Genomic DNA, 13,030 nt, shown 5'->3' on the forward strand with positions numbered 1-13,030 from the left:
CATTTCTCGATGAGCATGGCGCGGCGGAGCTCTCGATGTCGTCCTCGGCTTTGGTGGCGGGGTTGCGGCGGTGGGGGCGGGGTTGTCGTGGTAGATGGCGTCGAGGAGGGAGGAGGAGAAGGAAGGGACTTTGGGGTGGGTATAGATAGGCATGATGCATGTACAAATTGGAAAGTGAGTGTGTGTGTGTGTATTTGAGAGGGAAAAGCCAAATGTTATGGCTTGGATGATGATGGCTCGTACAAAATGCTTGTTATTACCTTTTGAAATGTTGGAGAGCATAATATAGTGATGCTACTCTCTGTGGGGTTGCATTTCTATTAAAAGTGTCAAGTAGCAACACACGATTTAACGTTTCTGTAAAAGTATTAGGGTGTGTTCACTTTAGAAGACTCTAATTCTAACATTTTATTTAGTGTACAAGATTTGATTTCAAATATGGCCCAAATAGTAACCCAAATGCTGACTTTGACCTAATCAAATTATGGATTAACAAATTTAATTCCAAATAATGAGTGAAAGAGAAGGTAATGAGGTGGAAAGGTGCGACAAATGTGTAAAATCAAGTCTATTTCTTGGTGGAGAGCCCAATGCACAAACAAATCCTACTTATTGTCTAAGATTTCAATTCTTGCCTATTTCTTTGAACAAGGCAGACCTCTACTCACTACCGAGTTCTAAAACTTCCTCTAATTAATTAGTGGAAGGTGAACAATCATAATTCTCCCCGCCATTGCTTATTCTGGAAAAGTGAACACGTCCCTTAGATTTTAAAATACAAATAGCTCATTATTTTTATATTGATATATAAAATCTATATACAAAAAGTTATGAAACTATCGTTAATTAGCTTTAATCAAAATTTGTATGAATACACGTCTTACAATTATAAAAAATAATATATAAAAAATATTTTTATGAAAATATTATAGTACTATTTTTTTAATTAACTATACAAGGTAAATTAAATTTTGTAAATAATTTTTAGTTATATACAGATCGAAAGATAATTTCCAATATCGACAAAGCTAATAAGTGGATGGTGAGTTGGACCCACCTCGATTCCTCGAAGAGAAATATCCCATAATATTCAATTTTATTCGACAAAATAAATGATGAGTTGATTAAACGTGTCGCATTTCGATTCCAAATGCAATGGAAAAGAGGAGCTGACTGGGTTTCCATGTGCATTGTAGAGACATCATGCTCCAAAGCACTTGGCGCTGTTTGGTAGAAGACAGAATTGAATTCGTATGGTATCCTACATATTACCAATACTCTGTTAGGTAACAGACACAGGCAGTGGAATTAAATCCAGAAATGGTGCAGTTTGGACATCAGCCAGCAGAATCATGAGAGATCACGAAATCATGTCTTGGTCCTACAATTCAATATGGGCTATGGAGCTATAAGCTTCTACTTTAACACCAGATTTCCCACACCACATGGGAGTTAAACAAAATACACCATTCTTACTTGGGATAAACATCCGATCATTTATTGCATATCAAACCGAGCCAACTCTCTGGACATCAACAACCTGGTAAAGGTCTCCTCGCCGCTGCCTCTCGAATGGAAGATATGTTCTGATACACACCAAGAAATAGACACCACCAGAATGGGCTAATCAGAGCCCAGATAGTGAAATGCAGAGACATATACACAGAAATGAATCAAGGAATGCAAGAGCAGTTATTTTTCAGTGTTCATGATCAGTAAAATAGAATGTGTTGCCACAATTTCATTTATCAAGTAGTGCCAACACGATAGCAATGAGTGATAGTCAGTCATAAATTTATGCATGCATAAGGAATGCACTTATAAAGATCTATTCTATGCATATGCCTGAGCAACATTACCTTCTTTGCTCAATAAGGGAATAATCAATCTCAGATATGACTATCGCCTCTTCATGTTCAGTTGTTGCAAGAACCTCCCCAAACTGCCAGACATAGCTCCTTCATGAGTTCGAATTTTAACTTTGATCCGTATTCTAAATTTCGTTCCATGTTTCGAACTTGTTTAGCACTTGAATCGAGTCATTTAGGTGGATTGATTCCCACTTAAATTGGCATATGTAATATGAATACTAACATTAGATGAAGGAAGTTGATGTATTTTAACTTTTATTTATATTATGGATAGTCGATAATTTTGAGGAGGCAAGAATTGGATGATACAACAAACAATTCAACTGTTGAAAGATTCAATTTATACTCGTTCAAAAAAAAAGATCACCTATCCCCCATATAAATTGACAGATGATAAGAACAGTCATTTACTGTAACACTCTTCTTTTGGTAATAAATCAATCCTTATATTCAAGGATATTTCTAAAACCAACAACTGTTGAAGAACACACACCACCAAATTTTCTGTAAATTAGGGATCGAAGAAAATCCATAAAGAAGAGAAAGGAACTCCCTAAAAGATTCTCGAAACTCGAAAGGAAAAACTTCCTATAGGCACTTCACTCAAAGCGCTAAAGGAGAAGAAGAGCTCTTTTGTGAGAGATTTACGTTGAATGCCAAGACAAAAGAAGTTAAGGCAACTCAACTCACTTTTCTAATATTAGTATTCACTAAATTTATACTTACCGGCCCGAGAGAGTAGATGGCCCCAAGCCACATAACTAGAACCAGTGTCTCTAGCTGGTGAACAAGTTGCTACATAAAGCTGCCACACAACCAGCCCAACAATTTAGTTCGCATGCATTCATGTACATGGTATTTGGGCAAATTTTATGGCTCAACATGCACATAAGCTTAGAAGTTACAATCATGATAAAGTTCAAGTTCAAGGTAATTGGATTTTATGGCTCTTAAAGTGCATAGATGATGGATTTAATTCAAACTGTTGCTCTTATACTATAAACAGTTTAAGTAATTATACCTTCAGATTAAGGGCTGAATCAAATAAGCACTAGATAGCTGCATTAAGTGATAAAATGTGAACGGAATAACATCCAATATTCTGCAGATTTTTGGAAAATGATAAATAGAGAGTAGTATAACATAAGAATATCTCTGATTTGGATGTAAAACGACACTGTAGATTACCTATATACATAATCAAGTTACCAAATGTTAAACTTATCAATTTGATTTTCAATTTGGACATAAGGAGTCATATATGCGTGACTTAGTGAAGAGAAAATAAATTTCATCTAACAAATCAAAGGAAGGCAGCCTTTTTTGCTTTAATACTAATAAATTACTCATTTAACTACTTTCAGTAATCTCTCTAACGATGATACAAGGATAAATAGCAAAATATTAAGGCTTTTATTGTTCTAAAACTCAATTTTCATCTCTAGTCCTATATATATAGATGATTAACTCTCCAAGCAAATAATTCCATATTGTTTAGGCAGAAAAAGAAATGAACTTTTGAGAATTCTACAATAAAAAGGATGTGCACATTATGGCTCGCTGTAGTTTTAACTGACTAATTTCAGCAGTCAGAAGCACACAACTCATGAAACAATCAAAAGCTAAGAATAAAAAATGTACCTGAAAATCAGCTGCCCTGAATTTTAAGAAGAAATGCATCAGTAATATAATTGAAACAACTCATAACTAGAGGAAACAGATATAACCCTCAGCCAGTCAGCCTACCCACCCCGTCGGAAAAAATATTCCCCAAGACAACTTAGATTAGCTAGTTCAATAAACCTAGGGAATCCCTCAGAATAATATCATAACTTAAAGCTACAGATCTTAGTGATATAGAACTTGGCCATCAGCTTACCGTGCACGCTGCATTAACTCCAGTGAAGGGGACCAGTAGTCATGTTAAAAGCTCCTGGATAACAAAGCAAGTGGGCGCCTATCAAAAAGAAGAGGAAGGCAATTAGGTGCTTCAAGCCCATGAGAATAAGAATGGTATTTTCATTTATTTTGAACTTTCTAAGTAGAACAAAAAGACCCGATATAGGTTAATCAAATAACATTATATTGATAGATGAATAAGCATTTTATCTAAAGCATATCATAATGGAGACAACTTCTAGCAAATAGAAATAATAAGGTCTCATAAGAATCATCGGAAACTTGAAATAGGTGACCTCATAGTTACAAGGCATTGTACCTCTGGAAGCATATATTGCTGCTAGCTCTTGGAACTGAATGTCATAGCATATGCCTATACCAATACGTCCAACATCCATAAAAGAGACACTGGTTTTACATCAAGAAACTAAAGTATGTGTTTCGTACTGCAGATGCTAGAGTATACAACGTAATGTATAAACTAATAAACCTAAGTAAAGCAAAATCATATTGGACAACCAATCAAGTAAAAGTAACAAAATGTTCATTATTAATGAGCATTCAGATATCATCAAAGACATGGATATGCCCACATAATAAGGAGAAAGACATCCCTATATATATACTCCATATAAACTTCAAAGACACAAAACAAAATTGAAAGAATAAAATGAAAATCTTAAAAAGCACGATGTTCTTTACCTTCTGCAACAAACATTTTAAATCAAAATTTGGCATTGTATACATGCTTCCATGAACATTTATGGATTTTGAATTTCATAATGGTATCATGAAGTTATTTATGTTGGTAGATTGAGAAGCTATACAAAACCTGTGTCAATAATGGTGGGAGTCTCCCCTGCTGTAAGAGTCTTTGATTCTTTGAAGGTCATTTTGCCAGGAATGTCAATGTCAAACAAATGAATCTGTAAACAACGAGAGGATCCTCAATTGCCATTCACCCACCACACAAGGGTTTCCAACAATTTCAATGAGAAGTTGATAAATCCCAATAATTTCAGTAAACTATGTGTTTCTGGCTTTTATTAGAAGAAAGGAGATGTACCTTCCTGTGCTTAGCTATAAGCTTTCCATCTGTATCAAAGACACAGCAAGTGTTATACAATCTGTCACCACTTCGTTCAGGAATGGAACCACCAACTATCGTGACCTTTAGAGTACGAGAAAGTTCAGATAGCATTGCAGTTGAAGGCGATGCATCACCACCGGCATCAATATCCTCTGCATATACTGGAAAACTATCATTGGAATATGGACTATTCCATATTTCCTGAAACCAAACGCAAGCAATGAAAAAAGAATTAGCATTTCAAGTCAATACTTGCTAGAAACCTGTTAACCACATAATTACTGAACTAATATAGAGATTTGGAAGTACTCAGCATAATTGGAACTATAATTGTAGGAAAAGTGATTATGTGAGAGCAACAAAGAATAATTGTAAGGTAGTAAAACATACAGGAAGAAGAATCAGCCGAGCACCCTTTCCCGCAGCATCCTCAATTGCTTGACGAGCATGGGCAATGTTTTTTTCCTTATCACTAGTAACTGCTAGCTGGCAAAGTGCAATCTTAAACTGATATAAGAAGCAAAATAATGTCAATTCATCCAATTAATATGTATACAACTAAGAACAAGGGACACGATTGGGCAAAACTTGAGCAAATCATATAAATTGAATGAAGATAAGATGCCTTAGTAACAGGAGGAGTTGGCGGCGGAATTGCAGTTGGAACTCGCGCTTCCTCTGCTGAGGCCATTACGGTGGTTGTAGACTTGTAGCCGATGAAACTGGAGAGATGGAATCAGATCAAAACCACAGCTGAGCTAGCTATTCTGCAACGCAATAACAAAAACAATAGAGAATGTGTTTGAATTTGGTGTAGATCCTGACCAAAATGATGCAATTTCGATTAAAATATACTCGCAAGTCAATTTTAATTAATTTATTAATTATTGCCATCTTATGTTAATAATCATCTATTGAATCTTGTATAAACACATGCTACCAATTAAAGCCATCTTCGATCATCCTTTACACTGGTGGTATCGTATGGGTCGCACGGCTATGCCTGCTTGCATGCGACTTGCTCGGTCTTCATCGCTTCATTGTATCAATCGCCAATGCAACAAGGGTCGCACAGTTGTGCTTGCTCGCTAAGGTGCTCTCAACCTCTTCCAAAATTCAATTTAGAGTCTTTTACTTCAAAAACTCAATAAACTTATTAACATATTAAATTATTACAGAAATTATTCAAAATATACCAATTAATCATATTAATCAATCAAAATAAGATGAGAATATACTTCAAATATCATGTACATTCTAATTCTATCATTATGTCATCAATGAAACTAAAAATAAAAAATTAGAAGAATTTTCAATAAGAGTTGATATTTTCGTCACCTCAATTCTTGTAAAAAAGAATACAAGTAATTTTTTCTTCTTCTTCTTCGAAATTTGCTAGCCACGATATCATTCATTCATTTTTTTTGTTTATTTTACCTCTCTTAATTTTTTTAGTAGATTAAACTTGATAATTAGTCCCTGAAAAATGAGGTATGCTCATTTTAGGTCTCTAGAAAATTAAACAGCCATGTTGCAAAAATCTGGAAAATGAAAAATCACGTAAGAGCTGCCTCAACTGATCATTTTGCCATTGAGCCCCATAAAGGACTTATGAGTCATTTACTAGAATAATAGCTGCTGCAAAATCTCCAAGCTGGAACATTCAAGCACTACCTCTATGTGACATTACTTACCATTCTTATTAAAAATAAAAGTATAATTTTTAATGTGAGATGAACAAAAATAGCAAAAGATGACTCCTATTACGAGACAGTAGTATCATAATACAATAATTAAAAAATGAGAAATTGGTCCCTAAAACCATAAACTTTGCTTTAAATTTGGTATTTCCCACGAACTTTAAAATTAATACTCCCTCCGTCCCGGGCTACTCGCTCCTTTCCTTTTCGGCACGGAGATTAAGGAATGAGTGTATAGGAAAGTCAAAAATGACGGCTGTAGGTGAAAATTTTTACTAAAAATGGAAAGAGTGCAAGTAACTTGGGACGCCCAAAAAGGAAATAAGTGCGAGTAGTGCGGGACGGAGGGAGTATATAATATCATAAACTTTGCACTTTGTTTGATATTTCCCACTGCATGTCTATTACTATATTTGACTAACTTACGAGACTTTTTTATCATACTCTACACAATTAAATCAACGTTGTTTTCAACCTGACATTTTATCCTACATGTTATGAACTTAAAAAGTGGTTTAAAATATTATAAAACGTATCACGGTTGCCTACGTAAAATAAGATTTTGATAAAAATATCTTATTTGAGTGAGTTGGGAAATACCAAACAAAATGCAAAGTTTGTAATATTAGTCATCAAGTTTAAAGTTCATGAAAATATCATTTTAGGTAAAGTTTATAATTATAGAGACCATATCCCTTAAAAAATTCACAGTGGGACATTAAATGTGATAAAATACACTCGTTATGATCTTAACATTTAGCACTATACATCAAAGCATATCAATTCTTTCTTAAAAAAACTTTAGGAATATAAATTAAAAAAAATTGATTCCACACATCAGGTAACTGTGTAACGGAAAAACTGAAATCCAGTAATTATATAGTAGTATAACTATTTTAATAGGATGACAACTATTTACTTTCACCTTAATTTAGTGATCCACAGAAAATATCCATACATGTTGAGATTACCGTAGTATTCCATATCAAACACAAAGTTCGTTTCATGTATATATTTATATATATATATATATATAGCCACTCTTTAACCAGTGGCGTATCCAGAGTTTTAAATTTGGAGTACAATTCGAATTGTACGACAAATAATTATAATATAAATAAAATAATATTGACTATAAAAACAATTTAAATAGTAAGAACTTTTTATATGATGTATGAATTTTATTAAAAATAATACTCCACCGTCCGCCCACAAGAATATGCACTCTTTCCTTTTTAATCCATCCCACAAGAAAATGCAATTTCTAATTTTAGAAACTCTTTACTCTCTATTGAGGTGAGACTCATTATCCATTAGAAATACTTTAATTACTTTTTCTCTCTACCTCTCTCTTACTTTACCAGTTTTACATTAAAACCCATGCCGAACCCAAAGTGTATATTCTTTAAGGACGGAGGGAGTACTGCATAAAATGATAAAAATAAGAATTTTATATTAAAAATAATAAAAAACAAATTTTTTTATTTGAAGTACGAGTTACATTACTTAAAATGATGAAAAAATAATGAGTGCAATATAACTAATAAAGAAATTAAAATAAATAAATAAATAAATAACATAATAGGGAAAATCAAAATAATTAAAGCATAGTAAAAAATCGCAATGTGTAGAAAATAAAATAGGAGTGCAAATTTTTACTTAAACTAAAATTTTAATTACTACTACATTACAAAATCGAAATATTAGTAGGAGTGCAAATAATTAATTAACTAAAAAAACTAATTACTAGTAACAAAAATGAAAATGTTAGTACATAAATAAAAAAGTATTCAAACGTAAACATAATTAAAAACAATGAAAAGGAGATGCATAACAGAAATGAACATTGAGCATAGAAATAAAAAATAATTCAAACATAATTAAAAAAATAAGATAAGGAGAATAAAAATATAAAGGGATTTTCAAACCCGAGAAGCGGAAAGGCATTGTCAACGAGTTACCACTAGAGCACAAAGGTTTTACATAAAATTCTCACTATATGTATTACTAATATAAAAAACACTTGCATACGCCATTGTCTTTATCATAAATACTGCTCGTGTATTCTTGCTCTATTCTGTTCCCACCACACTCTAGCATGCGTCTCTCCGAATTTCTCCCGGCTGTAATTTGTAAACAGTTTCCAATTCCAAAATCAAACCTAGTTAGATACTATATATATATATATTTCATTCTTGCAAAATATTAAGACGACGTATATAATAATAAAATAATAATAATCAAACCGACCTGAAACGAACACGTCTGAGCTCTCGTCTACCATGAGGCAGAGCTCTGATGGTAATATACACGCCGGGCTCATCCTCTTCGACCCACTCCGTCTCCATATTGGCAGCAGTGCCACCACTAACTGTGGTCTGTTGCTCGAGTGAATCCGAGGAGGAGGCCACGGCCCCTGCTCCATTGGGGCATGCAGGTGGCTGTGTTCGACAGATTCTATATTTGAGGCCATGTCGTCTCCTGGGAGAGGAAATGCTTGCCGATTTAGCCTCTGAACGTTGTATAGCTCCTCCGTCACCTTTTCGCCAAACGATGTGGATGTGGATTTGATTCCAAGGTTTGCCAAGTTTAAAACGGGCAATTCAGTAGTCAAAAGCCTAGTTAAATGCATTATTCCAGCTAACAAACTTTAACCATAATTAATGGAGGCTATTGTTATTATGACAAGCCACTAAGTTGGACCTACCTAGATTGTTAACAAGTAGAGTATTATACGACTGAATACCTAACATTGGACTTCATCACCTATAATGGTGGGAAATAATTGGATGGACACAAAATGCGAGGAAACAAATAAAATGATTAAATCTTGTCTATACTACCAAACCTCCTGGTTCAAATGCATGTTTTCATCATAAACATAAACAGGGGAAAAACATAATAAGGTGCGGTGCTCCTGTATTTCACATGATCTGTGGAGGTCACCTTTCTCTTAATTTGACCATTAATCTTTCTACGACGCAACACAAACGACCGTATTTGGAGGTGGGAATTAATTATTACTTCCAAATGTATGTAATGATGTCTCAACATCAAGGGGGGTCGACTAAATGTGAAAAGATTCAATTTGTTTTCCAGCACCACCACCACCACCACCTAACTTTTATTCTAACACTACAGCACATTCTTCTAAAGACCATATTAAAAATACCCTTTTTGCATGGTCTTTGCAAACATGATTCATCATCTGAAGCTTCTAATTAAATATTTAGGGATAACATTACAGTTTCGTATCCAAAATACACTTTGTTTTGAACAAAAATATTCCAAACTATCACAATTATAGTGGAATACCTGATATTTTAACATAAATGTGAACATCATTGCATAATATCAACATCATGGCTTTGATGCTAGCTCATGTTTAATATTTTTGCTTTAAAATTCACTTGAGCAATCTCTGACAAACCATGCAATATTTTCTTGGATAGAAACTGAACTTTGAGACTTTTTTGTGATTTTGTCAATTTGTGATAGTTCGGATATTTAAACATTACTATTATATAGTTTGAGACATTTTTCCTATAGCTAGTCATAAAGCAGTGTACCTCAGCTGGAATCGGGGCAATAGAGCCAACACCTAAAAACTATTACTAATGATGCCAAATTTTTGTCTCAATAATGCCAATTCCAAATAACAAAGGGTCCGTTCTCAATCTAAGCTCCTATGACTAATTTATCCCTTCTAAAAACTACTACAGTTTGATTAATCTATATAGATCCTATTTTAACAATTCATTAGGGAAATTAGGTTAAAAGGTAAAAGTTGATTTCATATTATCTACCTAAAGTAGCATTCTAAATTTAATCGTACGACGTTTAATATTTCATAGATGGAGACTTTTCACTCGATAATTTTCTATTTCTCAAAAGAAACAAAAACATGCATATTTATACGAATCATGTGGTAGGTTCACCTAAGTAAATCATGTAAGTGGGCGTCACATTGATACATGGACTCACCTAAGTAAATCATGTAAGTGGGCGTCACATTGATACATGGACTAGGCATATATATTTAATACTAAATGAAAACAAACAGAAACAGAAGAAATCGCATTTATTCATTAAAAAGCATGCAGAACACAATAATTAAATCTCCCCAACCAACCAATCTGTCACGACCACAACTCCCTAGTTATAGGAAGCGTAGCTATTTCGCGACTAAACTTACTAGGTGGTCTCAAACTCATCATGAATAATACTTAATTCAAGGGAAACATTGTCTCAATGTGAAAAAATGGTACAATCATATCGAATCAGAGTAATTTCTGGGTGCATAGTCTTTTCTAAAACAAATTCTCAAACTTTGCAGCGGAAGAGTACCAAGACGAAGTAATATGTATGAAGACATATTACTCAGCTACCTCACTTCTTATTTAATTTATTTTCTTTCCCAACACCTCCTCTGCTTCGACACCGATCAACCTGCACATTAAGAAAACAATATGCAGGGCTGAGTACTTGATATACTCAGTGGGCTCGTTGCCGAAAATATTTCTCTTTTAGTTGTCAGCCAAACTTAAGTGAACACGGGATTTTTCTGAAAACAATTCCCGGTCACAAAAACTTTAATTTATTTCTGAAAGTAGACTACGCAGTCATATAAACTTCTCATGAAATACCATTTCTGGTCTGTGTGAACCGGGAATGTGGCCACATTCCACGACGGTCACTGGACCGGCCAACGCTAGCGCTAGCACACGGTCCCTATGTGTACACTAGTCCGAGTAGCGTTTGCGGCCCTACTGGGACCCGAATTCGATTTAACTGATTTGGCATAGCCAACAGATAACCAATCATACATAAAACTAGGCATGGCAACTCATCTCAAAATATTCATGTTTTTCGCATAAAACACATTTTGAAAGAAAAGCCCACCTCGTTTGCTTAAACTCTTTCAAACGGGCGCTTCTGACTTGAGATTACTCGTCGCGCAACGTTCTTTATAACAAATATATACTTAAATTAGGCTTTAAGTAACTATTTATCTTGCATGTATGCATGCCTAAGCGTGTGCTTATTATTTTACTTTATTCTCTCTAAATCTATAAGTCTTAGATCTTTAATTAAATCAATGATTTAATTTATATTCGGAGTCTTGCCGAACTGCTCGAGTACAATAAATTCCCGGATTATTTTCTTTAAGTATTTTGAAATACTTACTTGGCAAATAAATTCCCATCTAATTATTTATTGAATACTATTTCAAACGGCTTAGTAATTTCGTTCTCTCCGTGGCTTAGGAAATTTTTCTTTAATTCCGGATCTATTTAGCGGCAGCCCATAAGTTTAATTATTAGAAACAAAAGCCCAGATTCACTGCTGTGGCCCAATCTTTATATCTCATTTTTCTTATGTGTCTGGCCCACTAAAATAAAATGGGGCAAGGCCCAAATTTCTACCCCATCTCCACCGGCTTCTCTCTGCCTCATTCTCAAATTTTTCCCCCAAATCGAAAGGAACCCTAGTCCTTCGCTTCCTCTCTTCCTCGGCGTCAATCTCCGCCCGTCGGTCCGCCTCGCACCGTCTCAACGCCAGGCGGCGGTACCTCCGTCGCCACTCCCGGTTGTATCAAGCCCCTCCATTTCGGTAAGTCCCCAAATTGGGAAGGTACCCTAAGTGAGAGGGATTTCCGATTTGTCGCCTCCTCTGAGCTTCACCGTCAAATCGACGCCGGTCACTACCACTGCCGTTTCTCGGTGGCCTGGCCGATTCGCCAACGTAGCTGGAGGAAAAAAGGGGACGTCTCTCAGCCGCTGCTGCTGGTTCGCCGATTCACCACCATGGGAATCACGCGGCCGAACAGCAACGTCGAGTAGGTGCCTCGCCGTCACTGCTCTGCCGTCTCCTCAACGTCTTCTACCTTAGCTATTTAGGTGTTTTCTTTAAGTAGGGTTTGTTCTTGTCCTCTTATTTTGATTTAGGCAGATTGTATTCGTTCTTCAAGGAAACGGCAGTAGCTTGTCTAGAGCTTTTAGATTTGTATGAAATTCTTGATTGGGGGTCTATTTGTGCGAAGGATTGAGGAAGCTTAGGGGTTTAAGTTGTTATAGCCACTGATGTCTATTTGTTTACTAAACATGAGGCCATTTCTAGTAGAGTTCAAGGGGTTGCTATGCATATACTTTATGTTGTGTTGCTCTATGACTTATCATGCTGTGACTTATAATATGAGGGTCTACTAAATGATGGCGTGACATCTTAACCGAGTTTGAAACGGGAGCGGAGGTTACCTTTCTTGAACTCTCTGCGTCCGGCTTCTTGCCTCTGTCTCTATCACTGATTTGCAAATGGTTTCTGTCACCAACTCGGCCCTTCTCTCACCCCCTTAGCTCATTGTCTTGTATTTGATTTGTGGTGATGAAGGGGTATGGCCGAGGTTATCGGTATTTATAGAGGATATGTAACTGAAAGCTGTAAAAGCTTGTTGTTTTGGCTGCAAAAGG

General features: G+C 35.3%; 1 protein-coding gene, 1 long non-coding RNA gene and 1 pseudogene across 2 annotated transcripts; all 3 read right to left on the minus strand.

The window, feature by feature from the left end:
• Positions 1–1,220: 1,220 nt before the first annotated feature.
• LOC121789212 lies at positions 1,221–2,371 on the minus strand. Its single transcript, XR_006047996.1, has 3 exons — positions 1,860–2,371; positions 1,477–1,586; positions 1,221–1,381 (listed from the first exon to the last, which is right to left on the minus strand). It is a non-coding gene; the product is annotated as an uncharacterized LOC121789212 (long non-coding RNA).
• Positions 2,372–3,763: 1,392 nt separating this feature from the next.
• LOC121789215 (omega-amidase, chloroplastic-like) lies at positions 3,764–5,720 on the minus strand. Its single transcript, XM_042187709.1, has 6 exons — positions 5,486–5,720; positions 5,251–5,367; positions 4,837–5,061; positions 4,603–4,696; positions 4,090–4,164; positions 3,764–3,828 (listed from the first exon to the last, which is right to left on the minus strand). The coding sequence occupies exons 1-6, from the start codon at positions 5,549–5,551 to the stop codon at positions 3,764–3,766; spliced, it is 642 nt and encodes a 213-aa protein (XP_042043643.1). The 5' UTR covers positions 5,552–5,720.
• Positions 5,721–8,502: 2,782 nt separating this feature from the next.
• On the minus strand, positions 8,503–9,320 carry LOC121789211 (annotated as a pseudogene).
• Between the last annotated feature and the right edge of the window lie 3,710 nt (positions 9,321–13,030).

This window comes from Salvia splendens, unplaced genomic scaffold, assembly GCF_004379255.2.
Source record: "Salvia splendens isolate huo1 unplaced genomic scaffold, SspV2 ctg174, whole genome shotgun sequence".
Lineage (NCBI taxonomy): Eukaryota > Viridiplantae > Streptophyta > Magnoliopsida > Lamiales > Lamiaceae > Salvia > Salvia splendens.